At 26.8% G+C, this 25,783-nt stretch overlaps 3 protein-coding genes across 3 annotated transcripts, besides 2 other annotated features; 1 reads left to right on the top strand and 2 right to left on the bottom strand.

The window, feature by feature from the left end:
* Nucleotides 1-1,161: 1,161 nt before the first annotated feature.
* EHI_073650 (mitogen-activated protein kinase) lies at nt 1,162-2,249 on the bottom strand (the record flags this gene model as incomplete). Its single annotated transcript, XM_648867.2, has 1 exon — nt 1,162-2,249. One exon carries the CDS (start codon nt 2,247-2,249, stop codon nt 1,191-1,193), a length of 1,059 nt encoding a protein of 352 aa, XP_653959.1. The 3' UTR covers nt 1,162-1,190.
* A 1,849-nt stretch (nt 2,250-4,098) lies between these two features.
* Nucleotides 4,099-6,072, bottom strand: EHI_073640 (DNA-directed DNA polymerase, putative; the record flags this gene model as incomplete). Its single annotated transcript, XM_648868.2, has 1 exon — nt 4,099-6,072. One exon carries the CDS (start codon nt 6,070-6,072, stop codon nt 4,099-4,101), a length of 1,974 nt encoding a protein of 657 aa, XP_653960.2.
* A 2,083-nt stretch (nt 6,073-8,155) lies between these two features.
* Nucleotides 8,156-8,323: a repeat region.
* Nucleotides 8,324-8,903: 580 nt separating this feature from the next.
* On the top strand, nt 8,904-24,113 carry EHI_073630 (serine-threonine-isoleucine rich protein, putative; the record flags this gene model as incomplete). The annotated part of the gene is made up of 1 exon (XM_648869.1): nt 8,904-24,113. One exon carries the CDS (start codon nt 8,904-8,906, stop codon nt 24,111-24,113), a length of 15,210 nt encoding a protein of 5,069 aa, XP_653961.1.
* Nucleotides 24,114-24,251: 138 nt separating this feature from the next.
* Nucleotides 24,252-24,765: a repeat region.
* The last annotated feature ends 1,018 nt before the right edge of the window (nt 24,766-25,783 follow it).

The following is a 25,783-nucleotide window of genomic DNA, read 5'->3' as shown; positions in this document are numbered from 1 at the left end:
ATTCATTCACAAATTGATTAATAACAATAGTACATATTCAAATGATATAAAATGACAATTTAATATATATTATTTATTTGAAACATTCAAAACACTTTAAAAAATGATTTATTGAGAAACATCAACATAGTTATAATGAAATATTAATTATTAAAAGTAAATTTCATTTTCATTTGTTGAGTAATTGTGAAATATGAGAAAATAAGAGAATAAGAGATGTAAAATGAAATGTTGAATAATAGTAATAGAAATGCATCAATTAGTGAATGATATTCATAAATATTATTATTTTTTGTTATTTATAAAGAATAAATAAATAAATAACAAGTTAATAATAACTTTAGAAATGTTGACAACAAAATAAATAATTATGATTCGTTTTATTGTAAATATGTAGACATGGTATTAATATTTATTTGATTTAAATCTCTAAGAATAAACGAATTTTAGTATTTTTTTTAAAATAAGAAACATTACGTAGATAAATAATACTTTACACTAATTATAGTGATGAAAGAATAAAAAAAGAAACCAATTAAAATTTTAAATTATATCATACATCAACAAAATAACGTTTATTCATATTGAAGAATTTGTAGTTCAATATCATGGTTACAAACCAGAAAAAAGAAAAATGTGAAATATTTTGTTCTGATTCTATGTAATTTTCTTCATACAGATTAAGTTGTTTTCCATTAGAAGTAATATAATACCAATTTCCAAGGGTATTAACGTTATGACTATCTGTAAGAATAATGCCACATTAAGTTAAATAGTAAATAAGAGGTTTTCCAACTTGGATTAACTGTTTAATCATAAACAAAAAGCAAAATAACCCTTATTATTTATATTGTTCGTTTCAATTGATTATAAGTAAATCTACCAACCATTAAACTTATAACCATATAATTAATAATAACAAATATTCCATTTGTGTATGAAAAACAATGAATGAATAGTAGTGTATTGAGTCTAAGTCTAATTTTAACAAGCACAATAAGTAATTTATCTTAACTAAACATAATTTGTTCATAGATTTTATCAGAATTAAATTAATCTACAGATTATAAATTTGTTAAAAGAGGAATATTTTGTTATTTCCGATTAAACCGAAGAAGATCAATGAATTTATGAAAAATGTGTATATTAAAAAAAAGAAATAGTAAAAAATTCAATTGAGAGAAAAAGTATTAATTTTGTGGATATTTTCTCATTATTTCAACATATAATGAACCACGGTAATTATTGATTGAATACTTATGATTATCAGTAATTGGAATTGTAATTTTACCTGGTGCTGATGGTTCATCATTTGGGTCATGAAAATCAGCAACAAATGTAGATTCAAGAGCTTTTTCTGCTGTTGCACGTTTTTCAGGATTAAATGTTAATAATTCTTCCATTAATTCTAAAGCATCGTCTGAAGCTTTTGGAACAATCTCTGCTAACCCTTTTGTTTCACGTTGTGGAAGACTTGATAAAAGATTCATTGAAAGTGGAGAATCAATAACTTCAAGATCTTCAGCTGAAGGTTGACCAGTAGCTTCAATAATTTTATCTAATTGATTTAATGTAGAACTTCCAGGGAATAAAGGTTTACCATTAATAATTTCACCTAAAATACACCCTACACTCCAAAGATCAATTGCAAAAGAATAACGTTGTGAACCTAATAAAATTTCTGGAGCTCTATACCATCGGGTTTCAACGTAATCTGTTTGAAGAGTTTCTTTATCAAGAGAACGAGCTAATCCAAAATCAGCAACTTTAAGAAGACAGTCAGAATTAAGTAACAAATTAGATGGTTTAATATCTCTATGAACAATTCCAGCACTATGAAGGTATTTTAAGGCTTTTAATAACTGATAAATAATGTATCGAATTTGAATATCTTCTAATATATTAGCTCTAATAACTGCATGAAGGTCAGTTTCCATATATTCAAAGGCTAAATAAATATCTTTATTATTTTCTGCTTTCATTACATTTACTAATTGAACTATATTTTCATGATCCATTCGTTGTAAATACATAATTTCTCTAAATGTTCTTTGAGCGTCTGTGGCATTTTGGAATGCATCAAATATTTTTTTTAAAGCAACAGTTTCATGAGTAGTTTTATCTACAGCTTTCCAAACAACTCCATATGCCCCTTTACCTATTTTTTGTACAATATCATATTTCTTTGCAATTTTTAAATCTAATTCTTCGTCTGGATCACAACTGCTCATATACTCTTTATCACTCATTCTTTTTTTTTAATAGTTCCTCTTTTTTTAGTTTTTTCTATTTAAAGAAGATTTGTATTTTTATTTTCTTTATTTTGGCGTCGAACTCATTTGTTTTTTAATTGATCTTTTCTTTTGATAATTTATATGATTCTCCTATTTTTGTTTTAGCTGATTCTTTTACAATTTGGACTTTTTTCTTCCTTTTTGTTTCATTCAGTATGACTCCTTTTCAATACTCAGAAATCAACATTCTCATGACTTATGCCAAAACATTTGAAGTAATTATTTGCTGGGTGATGATAATCACAACTTATCAATAATAGAATATGCAATAATAACCAAAAAGAGTAACGTGATGAAGAATGAAGATAAATTACATAAAAATTTCAATAAAAATGAGAATAGTGTACGAAAATAAAAAAAAGAAACAATATAAAAAATATTACAAACATATTTTTAAATCAAATATTTACAAAATAAGTTATTTTTATTGTGAATGGATTATAACAAAATAATTATAGAAAGTATGTATTAAAATATTAAAAGAAGTTGATATGACAAAATATAGTCTTAATTAATCTACCAATAATGAATAAAATAAACAAAAACACAATAAAATTTACAAAAATTTAAGTCACTTAATTCATTTTAAGTTATTGACACATTCTATCAATGAAATTAATCATCAAGAATAAATAAAAAAGTTTATTTCATATTTATGTGATATAATTATTAGGTGTAAATAAGGTGATAGTCATGAATTATATCCATCTTAACTATAATTATAACACAACACCTTATTATTTTATTTAAATCGAATGATAAACAAATAATATCCAAGCTGATGACAAAATGAACAAAATACATACTCAGTCATGTGTTTAACAAAATAAATAATAAACTAACACAACCCAATAGATATACTAAATAATTAAAACGATTAAATAAATGAAGAATCTATAAAACCATAAATAAATAAATAAATAAGTGTTTATTTTAGAATAAAAAGTATTTATTTCATAAAAACCAAAAATAATCTTTTAGAAAATATTAGTACAAATAACTTTAGTTAAATAGAATTAATCTCTAGTTAATAGTGAAGTTATACATAAATGATAATTATAACAAATGGAAGAATAAAATGGTATTACTGTTGTTGCTAAATATTATATAATAAATTATTTTTCTTTTTAATCACTACAATACTTTGTAATTTATTCTAACATGTTTTTGTCCCTAGTTTCCATTAATTAGTTTTGAAATTTACTCATTATTTACATTTCATCTATTGTCATTGATAAAACTTCTTACCTTCGATATGACTTTTTATTCTAATGTTATTGAAGTTAATTAGTGATGTTCTATTCCAATGGAATATTTAGGCATTATTCCTGTAGTGATGTTTCTTATTACTACTTTCAAAATATCAAGAATTGAAACAATTTGTTGTTGTAGTTTTTTTGATTTTTTCTATGTCTTTTACATTACATACTCTTTCTTTTAGTTAATTTTCTTGTGAAATATCCGTTGTATTTTTATTGTATTTTCTTGAACGAATATATCAGTCTTCAATGGTTATTTAAAATTCAAATATTTGTTTTATGATACCAATGATGTTTGTTTTTATTCAGTGATGAATGGTATTATTATTGAAGTTATTTTGAAATGCTTAATAACCATTTTTATTTGATGTTATTATAACTGGTTTTAATTATGATAACATTAATTGTGATGGTTATTAGTGAATAGAATTGATGATATTTATTAGGTTGGTTGAATTGATACAAAGACTTTATATTCAAAAGTGTTAAAAGAGTATTTACTTTCAAGTAAGCATTAAATGAAATAAACATTTATAATAAATGAATTAATTCAAGTTGTAAGGATGAAGAGAACCCCATTTCTTTCCCGTTTCAACAGTAACTACAAGAGGAACTTCAAGTTTGACAATATGTTCCATTAGATGTTTTAATGTAACACAAACTTCATCAAGTAAATGATCAGGTACTTCTAAAACGATTTCATCATGAATATTTAATAAGAGTTGAACACCTACCCAACTTGAATGTAATTTCTTGAATATTTCAATCATACACATTTTGATAATATCAGCAGCAGTACCTTGAATTGGAGAATTAACTGCAATTCTTTTAGACTCTGCAACTGTCTTTTTATCATTACAGTCTGTTAAATTATTTATTCTTCTTCTTCGATTGTTAATAGTATGTACAAAACCAGTTGTTGATGCGTTGGTAATAGTTTCTTCTTTCCATTTTTTAAATGCTGGGAATTGGTCAAGAAAAGATTCTAAAAAGGCTTTAGATTCATCTAATGAAACATGAAGTTGGTCAGCCAATGAAAATGGACCAATTCCATAAATACATCCATACACAATTGTTTTAGCTTTTCTTCTTTCATCATCAGTAATATCATTTACATTCTTTTTAAGCCAATGTGCTGCAATAAGTCTATGAACATCAGTATTTGACTTAAAGAATTCAATTAAATGATGGTCTTTTGTAAAATCAGCTAAAATTCTTAATTCAATTTGATTATAATCAATTGCAACAAAAGTATTATTGTTATGTGTAATAAATAAGTCTCTTGGGATTATTAAGCATTGTGGAAGTGAAAATGATTGTTTTGGAATTTGTTGAAGATTAGGACTTTTAGATTGAATTCTTCCTGTTACAATTGCTGTTTGGCTCCATGTAGTTCTAATAAAATATTCATCACCTGATTTAATACAACATTTTCTGATTTGTTCAATTACACCAGACAGAAGTTTAGAAATTTTTCTATACTCAAGAACAAGTTTAGCAAATGGATGATCTGATTGACTGAGTATCTTTTTGTCTGTTGTTGCCTTCTTCTTTATTCCATCTATTCCAATATTAAATCGTATAAGTTCTTTCTTAACTTGTTCAGGAGATGATAAATTAATTGTTCTTCCTATAATTTTCTTTGTTTCCATTTCTATTTTATGTTGTTCTTCAATTAATTTTTTTCGTTGTTCATTCAATAATTTATTATCTATTTTAAATTCATTACAATAATTCATTTCAATCAAAACTCCATCAATAATCATTTCTTGTTCTTGAAATACTTTTATCATATTATCATTATTCATAACCTCTACTTCTTTCACTGCAAGTCTACGTGTTTGTTTCAATCTTTCTTCTATAGTACTTTTATTTATTATAACTTCATAGACTAAACAAATTTGACTAAATGTTTTTCCATCAACACTTCCTGGATCTATTGTTGATGCTCCAATATAAGTGTCGAAGATTGTATTGTTTGTATTGAAATTTTCCAAAATACATTTAATGTTATTTCTATAATTTTTGATTTCTTCCATTAAGTTATATACAATAATCAATCTCCTACTATTAATAATTTCTGGGAGTAGTTCTTTTTTGAGTACAACATAACTGTTTCCAATTAGTGCATGAATTCCGTTGTTTGTACAATTAATAACAATTGATTGTTCAAGATTTTTCTCATTAAACATTATTTTCCCTTCCATTTTTGGTATTTTTTCAAGTAATTCTTTTAATTCAGAAATATCTATTTTATTTGGTAAGTGTTGGTATTGGATTTCAAAAACAGCTCCCACTTTGGGTTGTGGAGTTCCTTCTTGTTTTATGCTTTTTCTCTTTCTTTTTTCGGGTATTTCATCATTTACATTAATACTCAGTGATTTTCTCCTCTCTTTATTCTCTGTCTTTTTTGTTTCTTCACTCTCTAGTTTGGTATAGTCTACTGGTTTATTATTGTCTTTAACATCTTCAAACAACATTAGCAAATCATCCACAGAATTTCTTGGTGTTTTTTCCATTTTTGATGGTTTTGTTTTTTTTGTTTTCAAGTTTTCTGTGTTTTTGATATTAGTGTTGTATGTTCATCATTGAATAGAATTGTTCTGGTTTTATTTAAACATCTTCCCTGTGTAAATTTTAATGACTCTTATGAAGAGAATTAGTGCTATCTCTTATTATCAGACAAAAGAACAAATGACAAAATGATGTATAATTTGTTTTGGAAGATGTGACACAAATGAAGAAGATAAGTTGCCACAAATTTGAATATTTGTATAACATATATTAGTTGTACTATTTGGAAATTCGATTTGATGAAACATTTTAATGTTATTAAAAAGATAAAGAGATTGAATGAAGGTACTAGACTAATGGTTCTAAGAAAGAAGAAGTTTTGCATAACACACGTAATTTAGGGGAAAGAGAATATACTTAGAGACACGACAAAGAAGATAAGAGCATTGCCATAAAGTTGATATTAGTAAGAAGAAACAATATACAAGAAGAAACAAAATGGAAATTTGAGAGTTATTACAGAGAAGACATTGGATGATAAGAAAATGAGCATTCAAATAATAAAAAAAATAGAATAGATACAAAGGAGTTTTAACAAAATGAAAGGATAATCTTAGATAAACAGAAGTGAGAACAACAGAGACAATGATATTGAAAGAAGAGTTATTAAATTTTAATCAATTTGATATTTAGAACTGTCTTGATGGTATAATATATTTAGAGTCATAATGTCTTTTGTTTGCTAAGTAAAGAAGAATGGAAAAAGATTTTTATTAGAGTAAATACACTTTGATAAGATAACAAGAATATATCATATCAATACATGAATGAAATAAATTAAAGCTGGTGTTGGTATTAAAAATTGTTGGTATTAAAAACAGAATCATAAAGCTGAGTGGAATAATGAAACTGAACCAAATTAAATAGAATCAAAAAAAAAAATAAACGATTAAAGAGAAATAAAAAGAAGTAGGTAGAATAAGAACATTGATACATAAATGTAAAAAATGAGAAGATTTAGAAGAGATTTCAATGAATTGAATAAGGTTATTAAGTCTGTTTAATAACAACAAAGATAAATGATAAACTTGAAATAGTTATAGTATTAAACAAACAATACAAAGAAAAAAAAAATAAATAGAAATGGTAATTCAAATGTACTAAAAGTTCATTAATATTTATTATGAAATAAAAACGATTCAACACAAGAAAATAGGAATTATTCTATATTGTTTAAATGATTTATTAATATAATAATCCTTAGAAAAATACGAATAACAAAAGAAATAAAATGGAAAATAAACAAAAAGAATGGTATGTAATTTGACAATACCTATAATAATAAAATAAAATCAATACATTGATAGTATGTCATAAGGTAACCAGCATCATTTTCCATAATTAAATATTTCATAATAAAATACTGTTAGCAGTTTTACAAATTAATTTTCAATTAAAATGAAGACTATTAATTTTTTATTGATTACACATTCTTGCATACAGAATTTTAAATGAGAAACAAAACCTTAAAAAGACTATTCAAACAAAAAATTCAACTATGTAAGTTTAATTAAATAAACTCAAAAATGTCATGCGAATAATATTGAAACGAGTGGAAATAAAATCTATTTTCTTAATAGAAATAAACAACGAAAGAAATCTACCAGGTTATGAGAAAACAGCCAATGATAATACAAAAGACAAAAAGGAATGTTACATACATAAAGATAATATGAATCAAAAAGATGATATGAAAAATAAACTTTATTTGGTGTTAAAGGAGGATAGTAAGAAGAATAAAATAACAAAATAACTTTATTGAATGAAGTTATGGAAATAAGTTGAATAGGTGGTTAAATAACACTCGTTTCAAACAAAAAAAAACAACAAAAGAAATAAAGAGAAAATAAAAAACAATACAAAATAATTTATAATTATTAAAGAGAAAGAAGAAAATAAAAACAGTTTATAAAATTGATTAATATAAACATTTGAAAGATTTAAGAAAAGTAATTTTTTTTTTAATTAAGAGAGAAAAGATAAATAAAAAGAAAATAGAAAAATTTTTTATTTATAAAATTTATAATAAAAAAACCATGTAATAAAAAACAAGATGGATATCATAGAATACTGCGGAAATCACAATTAGATATACTCTGTAGAAATGATAGACTAAAACAAAGTGATAGGATTAGTCTTAGTTGATACAGGAACAATAGAAACAAGTTTTATTAATACGTAATTAATTACTTTTTATTTATACAATTAAAAATAAAACAGGTTTATTTTTCGCATTAAAGTTCAATGAATCAAATTTTTGTTGTTTAAGAAAATAAATATAAAAAAAAGAGGAGTAAGAAGATGAAGTGAAGTATTTTTGAAAAGGAAAATAAAAATAATAACACAAAAATAAAAAACATATAAATAGATATGAGGTGATTATGTTTTTTTACTGAATAAAAACTGAGATAATTATATTTTTAGCTAATACTTTGAACAAATCCAGAAAAAAAAACACTAAAGATAATAAAAATATAATTATCGAAAGAAATAAAAAATGTAATAGAACGAAAAGATTAGAATGATGCAAAAAATAAAATAATAACCAGGTATTTTTATACTAAAATCGTTGGAAATGGATGTGAAATTACAACCGAAGAAAATTAAATAAAAATAGAACAATAACGAGGAAAAGAGTAGAAAAAAGAGACAATTTCGTTGGTTAATAACGTCTTTTTTATTTTTTATTTATTTAAAATTATTAAACTAAATTCATGTAAAAATCATCCTCGTTGGGTATTTTTACTCGTCAATTACGAACTGTTAATTTCATATCATGGTTTTTTACCTCATAGTACAATTATTATTAATTAACTATGTTCTTGCTTATACTTGTACTACTGCAACAGAGGAAAACAAATGTACTTGTACATGTACTGTTGAAAAGGTTGATTCTCTTAAAGCCGATGATGAAAGTACCTTTTCTTGTTTATTTAATGACGATAAATGTAATTCCTTTGAAGCAGTTCTTCAAGTCGCAAATTCTGCAACAATTTCGGATTTAAATATAAAAGGTGGTTATCAAACTAGCAGTGAAGGTAGTTCTACAACCACTCCATCAACATTAACTCAAATTACTATTCAACAATTAGAGTCATCAGAAAAAGGAACTATTACAAATCCAGCATTCACTCTTAACGCTTCTCCAATAGATAGTTCAATTCCAATTTATATTTCATCGGGATTTGGTTATGTAAAAGTAATAGGATCTGATGGTTTAGCATTAGAAAATATTGCAGATAATACTTTACTTGTCAGTGGTACACAAATTAAAGTAAAAGGTTTATCTGAAGGTTCACGTACTGTTGCTCTTTCTGAAAATATAATTGATTTTGGATCAAATAATCTCCAACAAGGAACAGTTGAATTAAATGAACCACTTAATACTTACAAAAATAGATATGTTAACGGATTTAGTGGAGATGAATGTACTTTTGGTTCAAATGGATTCAGTCAAGAAGAGTGTAAATATTTGAATTTATACAATAATATGGTACTTAGAGTTACTAGTGATAGTTATCCAACAGATTTGAACACGTACATAGTTAACGAATGGAAAGAAATTAAATTTGAAACAGAAAATGATTTAATAATTCCAGAAAGTATAACAATCAAGTCAAATACACTTTCTATCGGTGGTAAATTCACTATCAATTGTCCTGTAACTGTTACTACTTTAAATATAATTGCTAATCCAGAAAATAAAATAACTAAAAGTATAACAGTTTCTGAAATAGTAGCAGTTGATCAAAAAACAGTATATTTTGTATTAACAAATTCTGCAGTAATCACAAAGAAAGAAGAAACTGAATCACAAAGTGAAAATCCATTTGTTGTTTATAAATTAAGTGAAACTAGTTCTAGAGTTGTTTCTTCAAGTAATGAAGAAGGAGAGAAGTGTGTTTATGAAAAATCAGCATATACTTCAAGTGACTGTAATATGTTAGATGATAATAATGAAGTAATATTGAAATTCATACCAGGTGAAAGTGAACCTGAAAATGAATTAAGTTATGACGATAAATTTAAAACAAATAAATTTAAAGGAATTGATTTAACATCTGCAACAAATGTAAATACAATTAAAGGATTTAAATTAACTTCTTTTACATTAACTAAAACAGGACTTCATTTCATTAATTGTGAAATTACTAACTTAATTTACCAGTCAGGTGTTACTATTGATTATCTTTTGTTTACCGAGAATTCTAAAGTAAATAAAGTCATTGATGGACAACCTAATTATCTATTTACAGCAAACAGTCAAACTATGTTGTCAGGAATGCAAGACTCGAGATTACATATCGATAAAGTTACTAAAGATTATTATCGTTACAGTTTTTCAAGCAATGGTGCTGTTTGTACATTAACTTGTTCAGAAAAAGATACAAAATGTAAATTTGTTGAATTTGATTGTACAAATAGTAAATTAGTGGAACCTTCTTTAATGACATTAAAATTTAAAGAACAAACATTTACTCTTTATCCAATTGAATGTTCAGAAGGAATGAAGTATGATTTTAAAGAATGTGATGGTAGTAATGCTGTTAAAATTCAAGGTTCAGATACAATGACACAAACTATTACTTGTCCAAGCTTTAAAGCTGATCATATTACAATTGAAACAGACAAAATGGTAATTACAAAATTTGAAGTAACTGGTACTGCTTTGAGTATCTTAAAAAGTGTTCCATCAACCATTGAATTTAAATCAAGTTTAACTTATATTATTGTAAATAGTGCTTATAGTAGTAGTGATAAAACAAAAAATAATTGTATTGACATTGCTGATGAATATATGAGATGTGGTTCTAGTACAAAACCAGATAATAATTGTGTAGTAACATCACTTGCACAAAATACATATGAACAAGAAGATTGTAGTAGTAGTTATATTGATCTTAAAAGAATGGATCTTGTTTTTAATAAGGATCCATCAATAACAAGTGGATTAGAAGATTCAGAAAAAGAATTTAAAAGTTTAACTGTTAAATGTGTGGATTGTAGTTCATTCACTCTAAATATTCCAAAATTCACTTTCGATGAGGAATTTGATATTTCAAATTTAAATAATATTTTCTTTACTATTAAAACTAAAGTTAGTGGAAGTGCTGGAATTATATTACCAACTCAGATTAATGGATATTTAATTCTTGATGGAGCTAATCCAGAAAAAGTTACACTTTCAATAACAGGCTCATTATATACAAATATTAATGGATTAAAGTGTTTTAGTAATGGTGAAAGTTCATTAGAAGTAGAAAGTTCTTATTATTGGTATGATAAAACACATGTTTGTGTATATGAATCAGCATCATTTAGAAGTGAAATTTGTAAGATATTTTCTAGTTATGAGAATGTTAATGTTCAAATTAATGCACCTACAACAATTTCAACCCCCCTTTCTGTCAATACATTAACATTTAGTGATGGAGCATCAACTACTCAACCAAATATTAAATGTAAATCAGTTGTTGTTTCAAAAGATACTACTTTATCTGAAGTATTTAATACATTAACAATGAATGGTAATGACAATGGAATAACAGTAACTATTAGTGAAAGTGTTGGAAAAGCTATTTTCAACGGAGATAATATCAAGTTGAATGCAAAAACAATTACTTCATATGAATTAATTAATAGTCCAAAAGGAATCCAAATATTTGGAAGCTTATCAGAACAAGCTGCTGTTCAAGAAGGAACATTTTATGGTAATCTTGAAAAACATCCAAATACATTGAAAAAAGTACAAATGGGAGATAATTTTTACCGTTATTCTAACATTGAAATTAATGATCAATGTACATATACAAATTCTAAGTTTAATGAATATGATTGTCAAAAATATCTTGATCAATTTAATACTGAAAAGTATGTTACCATTGAATATAAAAGTTCTGGAACTAATGCAAATACATTCAAAAAATGTATTGTTTCAATATCTCAACAAATTTCATCTATGAAATGCAAAGAAACTGAATTAAAAGTTGATTCTTTTTCAATTACTGACTCTCAGTTAGGAAGTGTAACAATGAACAGTCAATATTCACAAAACAAAATAATTAGTACTTCAACAATTACTTCAATTAGTCTTAGTGATACTCAAACATCAAATCTTCCAATATTTTATGGTCATGAAAATACAATAGAAGGTACAACTTTGTATTATTTCAAAATTAGTGAAAATAATGGTAGATATTATTTCAAAGAGGAAGGTGCTATAACTACTTGTGAATATTCAAATGGTGAATTTAACATAGGTGATTGTAGTTCAGTTGATTCACTTGATCTTATTATTAAAAGTGATGGATTCTCATCAAATGAGAGAAAATATAATACTGTTACTGTTGAAAGTAATGTTCAAAGTATAATTTCTATCATTGCAACAACTTTAACTCTTAAATGTTCTACTGTTACAATTGACTCAATAACTGTTGATAAGTTACAACTTCCAGACACTTATTCTGATTATTACTTTAAATCTGGTACTATTACAAATATTGTTGGTGGACTTTCTCCATTATTTATAGGAGGTTCAGAAAATATTTATTCGGTAACTCCATTTGTTGAAAATGATAATACTTATAGATATTTTAGAGAAAGTAAAAATAACGGAGAATGTACTTGTACTGACAACAATGAATTTGAAGAATGGGATTGTAAAACTAGTAGTAAATATTATGCACCAGAGAAAATGAAACTTGTGTGTGAACAAACATTTGTTTTTGATAGTAGTAACACGAAGAAGTTTAAAGAATTTAGTTTAGGTACTGAAGACATTGAACTTACTAATCTTAAAGTAAACACGGTTAATGTTAATGTTGCAAAATATAAACTTACTAACGTAGATATTGGCATTCTTACAATTAATAAAGAATTTAATGGAGGTCTTGTTTCTGGAAACATTCAAACTATCACAACAAATTCTGATTATTCATCCAATATAATTATGTATTATTCTTCTGAAAGTGTACCATCATTTGATAATTATTATTGCCATAAAATTGGAGATAAAATTTATCGTGTAAGTAAAGAAGAAAAATTCTACTGTACATTGAAGTCAGACATTGATAGTGTTTCTTTTGAGGAAAAAGATTGTAATGAAGAATATACAAGTACTAATGGAAATAAAATACTTAAGTTGACTTATAATCCATCAGCTCTAACTTTTGTATCCCCATACAATAAATTCGAAAATATTGAAAGTAGCCTTAATGAACTTGTCTTGAACGGAATAACATTAAACATATTTACTTCATCTGAAAGTATAACTAAAATTACTTTGTCATTAACAGGTATAAACACTTTCAATGTAGGAAAATTAAGCAATTATAAAATTACAGTGACTGATAAAATAGAGAAAATGATAATTTCAACAATACCACAAGACGCATATATAAAAGGAACTGTTAATGCTATTGAAACTTCATTATCTGAAAATAATATTCTCTTTGTATTAGAAGGAACTCCTGCTACTGACTCTAGTGTATCAAATTATAATAGTGTTAAAATTAGTGAAAACTTATATAGAATTACACATGGCTCAAATACAAAATGTACTTATAATCCTTCATCGGAACTTCCTTTCGTTGAATTTGATTGTAATAAATATGCTACTAACATGGAATCACCATTATTAACCTTTATGTACTCTGGTTCTGAAGACATTAGTTTAACAACTGAAAAACTTAACACATTTAGTTCTGCTATTCTTGGAAGTTCTAGTAAAATTGAAAATCTCAAGATAACTGATAAAGCATCATTTTCAACTGCTATTTCTTCTCTTGAACTCAATAAATGTAATTTTGGTACTCTTGAAATAGTTCAAGTTGGAAAATTCGTTTTCACTGATAGTACTATTGGTACTCTAAGTTTCTTAAAATCTGAATCTCATGAAGGATCTGAATTAACTCGATCAACAATAAATAAAGTTGAAAATATAGTTGAAAATTCAATTTTATGTGTTGGTGATGAATTATCAGAAATTAAAACCGGATTTAGCACTTATGCTATTAGTGCTTTAAAGAAAAGATTTTCATTAACAGCTGAAAATAAGTACTGCACACTAACTTCAGCAGGATATGAAGAATGGGATTGTACTGAAAACTATGCTGAAAACAATTATTTGTTTTTGAAACTAACTACAACTGCTACTTTACCAACTTTCCCAACTGCCTTTAAAGGTGTTGAATTTTCATCAACTAGTGCAGTGCAAATTACAAATTCGGAGCCAATTACATTTGAACAATATTCAATTGAATCATCAAATCCAATAGTCTCATTCATAGGAACAGTTACAATTTCTTCACTCTCTGTTAAAACTGATACTCCAGGCTTCTCATATTTCGAATCATTAACAATAAATAACGTTGTACTTGAGAAATCACCAAATTATATTCTCACAACTGGTAACACAGTAAGTATTCCAAATACAATTTATAGTTTATCTAGTTCTGAAACAACTAACCGTATTTCTTCAAAATCTACATTAGAATGTACTTATGTTTCAGATTGTTCATTTACAGAAGCAGATTGTAATGGTTATAATAACTATGTATTATCATCTCTAAAAGCTAATATTGTTTTCAACAATGAAAATGACAATGCAATTGCTTATTCATGCACTTCAAAAGAATGGAATAGTATTTCTTATAATACTGAAAAATCTCTTTCATTAACAGGACAACCTTTTTCTGTTAACACTATTACTTTTTATCCACAGGTAAATATTGAACAACAAATCACTATTTTACAATCTTGTGACTTTAGGAATAAAGAAACAAATAATCGTCAGTTGAGCTTAAAATTTGTTGACGGGGTGTCATTTACTGTTTTTGATATTGATAATAATAAGGTTGATCCTGTTAATTCAAATGAAAATATTCCACCTAAAAATTATTTGTTTGAAGGAAAACTTGATGGAGTCAATCCAGCTAACATGTATTTGATTGGTTGTGGAGAATCAATTTATTATTATAAAGATAAAAAATCAGACTGTTTGTGTACCTTAAAAGGAGATATTCTTAAATTGGAAGAGAGTAGTTGGACTGGTGCAAATGCATTTGAATGTTATAAGAGAAGTGATAAAGTAACTTCATACTCATTGGCATTCTCAAAAGAATCAACTGGTCAAATTAAAGTTATGGTGAGTGATATTTCATTTGCAAGCATTGTGTTTGGTGATTTACAGAAAGTCTCATTTATTAATGGCTTTGAGGAAAATGAAAATAAGGAAAATATTAAATTGACTATTGACAGTATCACTCCATGCCAGCATCTTTCATTTGATTCTAAAATTTCAGTAGTTGTTAATAATGTTGGTTCAAATGAGGCTGGATTTATATTTGCTGAACATATTAAAGTAAATGGTTTAGCAAAATCTATTATTATCACAAAATCTAGTGAAGCAATCAGTGGACTTACAAGAACTCCTTTTGTTGATGAGTCACTAAACGGTTTTGCAAGATATCATACTAAAGAAGATAGAGGGTTGAATTGTTATCCTGGTGATACTGCTGATTGTATTGTTAGTGAATATTCTTTATATTACACATATCAAGCAGGTAAAGAAACTCAAATTACTCTTGTTAGTTCATTTAAAGAAATTGTATCAGATTTAGGAACATCAGATGATACACTTACAATTTCACGTGGTGATGGTATTAAAGATGATGTTGAACTTACTACATTCACTGCTAAATGTAAAACAACCATTCAGGGTATTAAAATTAGTACATTTATTCCATCTAATAAATACGTTCTTCTTGATAATCATCCAGAAAATATTCAAGATAATTCGAAATCTAATTATTATTATTCCTCTTTATCTAGTGCTAAACCTAGTGGTTCTGCAAATATTGTGCAATGTGGTGATTATTACAGAGTAACTAAAGAAGATGTACAATGCAAATGTTACTACGATAACTTACTTCCTGATTGTGAGATTAATCCTAATGATTTTGATTATATTCTAAAACCAAAATCACAAAGTAGTGACACTACTTATAAAATAGAAAAATTATGGAAAACAGTATCATTTGATGACGCACAAGAAGGAGATATTGTTGAAATCGCTTCCAAAAACAATGTTATTATTATTCCTCAGAAATCAATTAAAATAACAGGTAGTTCTATGACAGTTTCATTGGATTATAACAAACTTAACGACATTCCATTCATTGAAATTAATGGTGTAACTGTTACAAGTGTTATTAATACAGAAAATGCTGGTTCTCAAGTTCTTTTTGGAAGTGATACTTCTCCTGATAGTTCTGTTTCTTTTGCAACTTGTTCTCTCACTTATTTCAGAGGATTTGCTGATTCTAAACATAAGAGTTGTAGTTGTGCTGTTGATGAATCAAATAATTATGATAAAAATGATTGTATTTTAAGAAGTTCTTCATTGGATCTTGATATTGAAATTGAATCTCATACTGTCCAATACCCTTGGAATGTTATTAACATATTAAAAACATCAACTCTTACTCTTAGTAAAGATAAAACGGTAAATACAATTAACCAAAAAGATGGTTTTGAACTCATACTTAATGGAGATTTATCAACAAGTGTTCTTCTTAACCCTAGTTGTAAAGATTATTTGTATGTTGACTTGAATGATGGCAGTGCTAATATAAGAATTGAAAAGTCATGTGTTTATTATTTAAATGCCAAATCTGACTCATATCTCGATAATGCACTTCGTCCTTATGTTGTCAAATGTGGTGAGTCAAATTATCGTGTTGGAACTGATATTGAATGTAAATGTAAACTAACAACATCCGGTTCTATTGAATTAAACAAAGAAAATATCGATTATGTTGATTGTAGACATTACTTCCCTGACCTTTCAGATTATTATTTTGATCTTGGAGATAAAAATGTAATGGTTAATGAAGATGTCAAGTTGAAAGGATTTTCTGGAATTGTAAATGACGATTTTTCAATTGGTGGTGATGGTTCATTAACCTTAAGTAGTCTTGAACTTAGTAAAAACAAACTTACATTTACTGGAAAAAGTGTAGAAATTGCTTCTGCTAACATTGCAGCAAACGAAAAGCTTATTGATAAAACAACAGAAAAAATGACTATTAATTCTTTGACAGTTGGAACATCTAATGGACCTTATATTTTGTCATATGGTGCTAAAGATAAAGCACTTACAATTTCTGGTGAAATTGAAACATCTGTCAAAAATTCTATTATTGATGTTTTATATGCAAATCATGTAGGTGTTACTATACCAAAACAAGATAAGTTAAAATCCATCTCATTGAATGGTAGAACTACTGTGTATCTTGGAGTAGATCAAACTCCTGGTGATACTGTTAATTGTTATATTACTTCTTTTAATAGTAATTATGATTTACAATTCAGTACTATTAATTGTCCATGTGATACTGAAAAGTGTATAATTAATGTTCAATCTACAAGTGTAAATCTTGGAGGTTCAGATTCAACTGCTCAATGGGTAATTCAACAAGAAATGGTATCATTTACAAATCCAAAAAGTATTGCACAAATGACTGTTAATTCTCAATCTAAAACAACTATTACTACTGAATCTCCTTTGACTATTAAGAATTTGAATGTTGACAATACCATTGTATTATCTGGAAGCTTTAATATTGAAAGTCTTGATGCACAAAAAGTTGAAGTTGCAAGGGAATCAAATGTACAAATTGATAATGCAAAATTCAGTTCATTTGTTTCTAAAACTAGTAATGCTGTAACAGTAGATGTGCAGTCTACTACAGAAAATACTTTTGAACTTGATTGTTTAAATTGTCAACTTTCAACTAAATCTTCTGATAACTCAGCAAAACAAACTATTAAGAAACTTGTTATGGGAAATTCTAGGTATTATAAATTCACGGAAAATGCTATTTTCACAATTAGTCAAATTAGTTTGGATTCAGAAGGTTCATTTGAATTATTAAAAATTGATAATGGAGCAACTCTTACATTTGACTCAAGTATTGAACAACAAACATTTACATATCCACTCCTCATTGCAGATTCATTTATTAATGAAAATATTATTGTTAATGAAGCTAATTCCAATAAGTTTAAGAAATTATGTAAATCTTCTAAATTATTTGTTTATAATTCAGAGTCAATTGAAAGTATTAGCGCTAACTCTTTATCTGAGTTGTGTCATTTTAATGGTCAAAAAACGGTGTTTACCGAAGACAATGCAGAAAATTGTAAAGACATTCCTCTTTGTATTTTAGAATTGGAACAAAATCCTAGCGAAAGTTTGAAAGCAAATTATGACCGTGTTATCTGTAAAAAAGATCTTGAATTTGAGACTGATAATGACGTTACCGTTGAGTGTGATGACACTCATACAATTACTATTGTTAATCCAAACCCAACTGAAGTTAGAGTTAATTCAATCAGATGTAATTTGCATTTAAGCAGTGGACCATTCATCATAAATTCTTTATCTGGTTCTGATAATATTGAAATTATTGCTGAAGAAAGTACAGTATCTGTTACTGTTAAATCTGTTAAATGTGGTTCAATTTCTACTTCTTCTTCACTTACTATTGATGGAGATGTTATTTGTTCAAGTATTAAAGCTTCTTCTCTTAAATTGTCATCTGGTTCTCTCAGTTGTTCTAATAATATTATTTCCACTCAATTAGAAATTGATCAACATTTTAATGGTTTATTGAAAGTTTCATTGTTAAGTGCTCAATCACTTATTGATGGAAATAAGGAATTTTTGAATCATGCTATTACAAGTCTTGGAGGTGAGTTGATATATAAAGACTATTACATTGCAGTAAAAGATGCTAACAACGCGGAAAGTAGCAAAAAATGTTATACTGTTGGTGATGTTCTTGACATTTCTGAGCTTAGATATAGTAACAATAAAGAACATAATTGTGATAGTGATACTGGAATTGTTGTTAGCGTAGAATCAAAAGAAATTATTGTGTCAAAAGAAGTTAAAATTGACAGAGAAATCACAAGTGGTATTAGTAATGTTTTGTTTACTGGTACAGGGTCATTAACACTTACACATTATAAAATTAGTTATGCAAGCTTCTATGTTAAATCTGATATTACAGCATCGGAAGGGTGCTCTGCTCTTGTATGTGCATCAGGTGTATATAATGGATTTGATGATTTGACAATAAAAACTGTTGAAAATGTTGTAATTAATTATGCTAAGCGTATTTTTATTGAAGATGTTGGAACTTTAACTATAAATGGAAAGAGTGATGGTGAAATTGAAATTAGTATTAATTCAAATAAATTCTCTGGTAGTAGTCGTCCAGTTATTTTAGTTAATTCTGATGATGATAATAAATTTAAAGTTTCATACAACGAAATTTGTAAAGGCAGCTTTACTGTTATAAAGTCTTCCAGACCATTAAATATCGCTTCAAATAATGAAAACGATGTACTTCTTTGTAATAACAAAGTGCTTTATCATAAATTTGATAAATTAGAGAATGTTCCACATATTAGTTGTGATGACGAATTGGTTGAATATGACTCACAGCTTAATGCTGACCCATACGAGTGTAAAAACACTAATGGATTGAATTGTGTTGCTACATACACTGGTAGTGCTACTAATCTTGAAAACATTAATGCACAAACACTTATTATAAAGAATAAAAACAGTGATGAGAATAAAAATTATATTATTTCTGAAAAAGTAGAGAATTTGATAATTGAAGGTGATGGAAAAGCCGATTTTACAATTCTTCCTTCTACAATTACAGTGAATGGTAATGTTGAAGTTACTTTCACTCATTCATCAAGTGATTTAAGTATTCCCCATTATATTACCGGAAGTGAAGGTTCTGATATTACAATCAATTGTGAAACAAAAAGTGGATTACATATTTCTTCAATTCATTCTGATGGTAGTGTTTCATTTAATCAGTGTTCTGGAAGTTCTTTGATTGATGGTGTTGTTAAAGTGAATAAAATGGCTCTTAGTGCAAGTAAGTTTTCTCTTTATAGTGATTTTGAAGTTGTTGGTTCATTATCAGCAACTCCCATTTTAGAAGAAAACGCAGATTATACAGTATTCACATTGAATTCTGCCTCAAATAAATTTATTGTAAACTCTGTAGATCAAGTTGGTACTTGTACTATTCTTTTAAATACTAGAAATCTTGTTGTAGAACCTGTTGTTTCAATTCCAGAATTTATTAGTTCCAATAGAATTTATTATAAAAATTGTGATGCAAATCCAACTGCTTTAGCGTTTGATATGTGTACATTAAGAAGTGATATTACCTCTATTGACACTCTAAATATTCAAGAGTCGGCTTATTATCAATATTACTCGATTTGTCCTGATCCAACAAAAGGAATTGATTTATCAACTGTTACAATTAACAAATTAAATGGATTAGAAGCTGTTAATTATTATTCTATTAAATTAGGTTCTAATGTTGCAGTACAGTCATCTACTTCTTCTCCTGTTGTTATAAATTCTTTGAACTTTTCTGATAGTGTTACATTAGAAAGTAAGTACGAAATAAATAAATTGATATGTCTCAGTGGTGAATGTTCTCTTGTAGTTGCAGCTGATACTGTTATTACTTCATCTCTTGAAGGAGTAAAATCATTTAATATTACAATTGAACCTAATGCTGTTTTTACATACCGTGGAACAAATGAATTAAATATAAGTACTCTAACTATTAAATCTGCTAATGGTTTATCTTTCTCAGCTTTATCTGCTTCTATTTCATTTGAAGCAATTGTATTTACTCCTATTACTTCATCGTCTTCATCTTATGTCTTTGTTAAAACACTGAATGGTCTTGAATCTATTTCAGTTGTAAAAAGAGATGGTGTTGTTTTAGCTGAAAGTAGTAAGTATCCAATTGTTACTTCTTCTGACGAAATAACAGTAACTATAACAGAAAATGAAAAAGATGGAAAAGGTAGAAAAACTGTAGCTTGTAATTCTAAAACAGTACTTTACTTAAATCAAACACAACAGAATGAAGATTCTTCCAAATTTGTATGTCCTGAAGTTATTACATGTACTATGTCTAGTCCTTCCAGTACTTGTGTTCGTGGTAAAGATGATAGTCAAGAATATGTACAACAGTATAAATATGTTTATACAAGTGGTTATGATGTTACTTCAATTAACTTACCAAATAATAATAAATTAACCCCATCATATGATATTGTTGAAATTAAAGGTAATCACTCAAAAAGTATAAAAATTGAAAATGGTGGAAGTTATTTGTTGGACATTGCTTCTTCTTGTTCAGGTGGTTCAGTCAGTTGTATATCAAGTGATGATAGTAGTGCATCATTGAGTTGTACTGTTAGGCTTTCACTTAATGATGGTACAATTTCTGTTAATGGAAAAGGAATTGTTATTGAAGAAGATTCCACATATGAGTCTGCTAGTAATTCTGTTATTAATATTCCAAAAGATGCTGTTGTAGATATATCTTCAATTGTTGGAACCACTATTAAACTTAACTTACAAGAGAAAGGTACTGTTAATATTATGAAGTATGGTAGTTTCTCAGAGATATTAATGAGTGATGGTTCAGTTATTAATGCTTATGACGCATTTGATTCTTCAGTTATTAATTATAATGGCGGAGAAATCATTGTACAAGGTGATAATATTGTAACTCTTAAAGAAATTAACATTCTTGAAGGTTCAATTAGTAATGGAGAATGTCGAACTATAATTCGACCATCTAACTTTGATGATGTAACAAATCCAAAAAAGATTTGGGAAGGAAATGTACCTTTTTCAAATATTGTTGGTATTAAATATTACAAATATTCTGGATCCGTTCTTGAGGCATGTGTTAGTTCTTCATCAGAACATAAATTTGGTGATGTCTATTGTTCTTCTTCATATGCAAATAGTTCTATTTGTTATTGTTCTTATGATCCATATGTTGACCAATCATGTATTTTAAGTTGCGAGGAAACAGAAAGTAAGGAATGTGTGTTCCATGATGAAAATTCAAATTCACCTTTATTTGATAAAGTTCAATTACAACAAGGTCAAAATAAATTGAAAATTGAATCTTCTATGAAATTATTTAAATTAGATGGTATTGAATTACAAGAAATTGAGGCTGTTGTTCCTATTACTATTTATTCAATTGAGGATTCTGATGAAAAAGAATGCGTTCTTACAATTTCAGGTAGTAATACATTATTATCCATAGAACGTATTCATCTTGTAAATCCAAAATCAGTTCTTACTCTTTACGTTAGAGAAGTGTCAATTAGAGAATTGTATATTGAAAATGCTAATTTTGAAACTAGTGCTGTTATTACATTGCTTGAAAGTAATACTCCTATTATATCGTTTTCTGATGCATATGATACTGGTGCAATTTCCTTACCGACTGTTGAAAGACAAATTGTAATGAAAAATGCTAGTATTACATTTAAAAATCAAGGTGCTATTGCTATTTATGGACCATCAAAGGATGAAACATTTATTGATCCAGAGACTAATAGTCATTATAATGCTGATTTTAATCCAACTGTTATAGAAGACACACAGATTCATCTTGTTAGTGACACTAATAAGTGTTATGAAAATAATAGCACTAAAACCAAATCTGTCATTTATTTCGATGTTGTCGGAAGAATTTCTGTTTCAAATATAGAAGTTGACTATAATTGTCTTAGTAACGAAAGTAGTGAAAATTCAGTTGCTAACTTAATCTATACGAATATTCCTAATTATATTACTGTTTCAGGTACTCTTTCAAGTAATTTGAGAGTTGATGAACAAAAGTATATTATTGTTGTTGCAGCTCAAGATTTTGATGATATTGAACAATATAATATTCCAGAACTTTCATGTGTTGTTTCTGACACATTCCGTTCAAATTCATTCTCTGAAACTGCTAGTGATGTTTGGTCTTCCCCAACGTGTCCATGTACAGGAAATGGATGTATTATTGATACAACTAAACCATCAGTTGCTATTCGATATAATTTGGACTCAAAACAATTAGATAAATATTCTGCTAAATACGGAACAATGATAGGGTCTGATGTTACTATTCAAACTCTTGTAGTTCAAGGTTCTGAAGAACATGATAATTATGCTGTTACTTGTTCATTAACACGATCTAAAATCACAGAATTGCAATTAGAGAATTATGGTAAAATAACATTTGATGAATCTCAAAATATTAATAATATTATTGGAGACAACAATACTAATACTTCCGTCATATTGAGAAATAGTATTACATTAAAAACAAATGAAATTAGAAATACTAATCTTAATCTTGTTGGTTCATCTATTTATCTTGCTCGAAGCTCAGTTGGTGATTTTTCTGGACAAACTATTAGAATTAGTTCTAACGGTCATTTTGATTTGTATTCAAATAATGTAGAATTTACAAAAGATACTATATTTAACATCTCATTTAACTCTCCTGGACAATCTCATTCAATTTCTGTTGATGACGATGTTTCTGGTAATTCATTATCTATCTTAAACGCTCAATTCCTTGTTAATATTCCTTCTGGTCATAGTAAATGTACATTTGCTTTCTTAAGAATTAACCAACCAGTTGACAACGTTGATGTCACTCTTGTTAGTCCATTGTCAAAAATTAAAGGTGATAGTTCATCATTTAAGGTTTACTCTCTTTGTGGAGGACTTGTTATTTCTGATCTTCCTGAGGACCAAGTTTCTTGTCCAAATGATAGAATGGCTCGTTCTATTGAAACTAAAGAATTCCCAATGTATATGATTGCGGTTATTGTTGTTTTCGTCCTTGTATTAGTTGTTGTTGCTGTTGTTTTCATTGTTTACATTATCCATGTTTATATTGTCCGTAAGAGAAATCTTAAAGTATTTGAAGAAGGAGAAGAGGTTGATATTGAAGATGATAAAAAGGAAGAAGAAATTGAAAATAAACCAAATGATAAAAAGGAAGAAGAAATTGAAAATAAATCAACTGAAGCTAAAGATGTTCAAAACAAAGATACAACTGCATGAGTAATTCTTTGTTGAATGAAAAATAATTTCATTATTATTTTCATTTTTAAATAAATCAAAAACTAATTGATTTATTTTTATTATTTTCATGTTTTATCAACAGTAATTCTTTATGTTTAACGAGAAAAGGATATACTTCATGTTTAAAACACCCAACACAAACCCTAGTACAAATTCAAACTTCAACTCTCCCAGTTATTTTCTGGTTATGACGGTGTATTTGAATTAGAAATGTATTAGGTAAAGTTGCAAAGGGTGTAGCATGATATTATGGTAGAATATTACATGGTGTAATATAAGGAACTACTGAAGTGTGGGTATGACTAAAAGAAAATTAAACATAATAATATAATGGGAATGAAATAGTCTCTTCTTTCTTTCATAAAATAAAGAAAAAAGGAAAAAGAAAATGTTTAAAATTAAGATAGAAAATAAACAAAAGGTTAAAAAGAAGAATTAAGCAGAAGAAGGATGAGAAGACATTAATAAGAAAAAATAAAGCAAAGAAGTGATTTTCTCAATTTGCAAGAAAAAACCTAAATGATAAGTTAAAGAAAAAGATTACTGTTTTTTAAACAGCTCAGGGATTAATCTCCACTAAACTAGGAAGAATATATGAAAAATCTATTACCATTTAATTAAGTAATTTTTAATTATTCATTGAGTTAATTCAAATAAGAAATTGTAAGAAATGACAATTCTTGTATAATGATTATTGATAATTTTTAATGGTAGTTTGTATTTATTAAAAGAAATCAAAACATAATTAAAGTATAATTATAAATATATTCGAATATTAATATGTTAGTATGAAGTACTAAAATAAATAAAAGTAATACTATACATTTTTATTATGTTCAATCAAAGAATTTAATTGAAAATGATTGAATTGATTATTTTATTTTGGTCTTTTTTTATTCTTCTTGATAAACACAAATTAATAATAGAATATAGGAATAATTAATAAAAGAGTAAGAAAGATGAAATAGAAACAAAAGAATAAGTATTTTGTTCAATGGTTTATGATAATTTTAGAATATACCAAACTAATTTTCAAAGATTTTTGGTAGTAGGCATTTCATATTTTTGTTTACCAAATTTAAAATATTAAAAGACTGAAATAATCCCAAGAAACACAATTTTGTTATAAATAAAATTTGATAAGAAAGGAAAGAAGATATTTAAAGAAAAAAAGAACAGAACTTCAAACAAGAAATCATAATACATATATGAATACACTAAGTATAAAGTAAGAGATGAAAGACTTAATTAAGAAAGAAGAAGCTAGTAATTAAAAGAAGTGAAAGTAAGAAGAAGTACAAAACAGGGAATATAAAATAGGAAGAAATAAGCAAGAGAAAGTTAAGAGACTCTATCAAACAGATAGAGGAGATGAATAAAGAAATATAAAAAGAAAACAAAAACATGTAATTAGGAAATTAAACAAAGTAATGTGAAAGGATAATAATGAAAAGCATCTGTTGAGATGACCATTTCTAAGAGTAGAATCTAAATAGAAAAGTAATATGAAATAAAAGGGACATTCAAATGATTAATGTGGTGATCAAATGAATGAAGAAATTAAAAGTAGTTTGAAGTTGTTTTTTGTATTTATTACTTAAGGAAACATTAAGAAACCATCATGATATACCACAAAGAAATATCATGAA

This window comes from Entamoeba histolytica, genomic scaffold (genome assembly GCF_000208925.1).
Source record: "Entamoeba histolytica HM-1:IMSS scf_1104750517413 genomic scaffold, whole genome shotgun sequence".
In the NCBI taxonomy this organism is placed as follows: Eukaryota; Evosea; order Mastigamoebida; family Endamoebidae; genus Entamoeba; species Entamoeba histolytica.
This window is presented reverse-complemented; position numbering and strand designations above follow the sequence as displayed.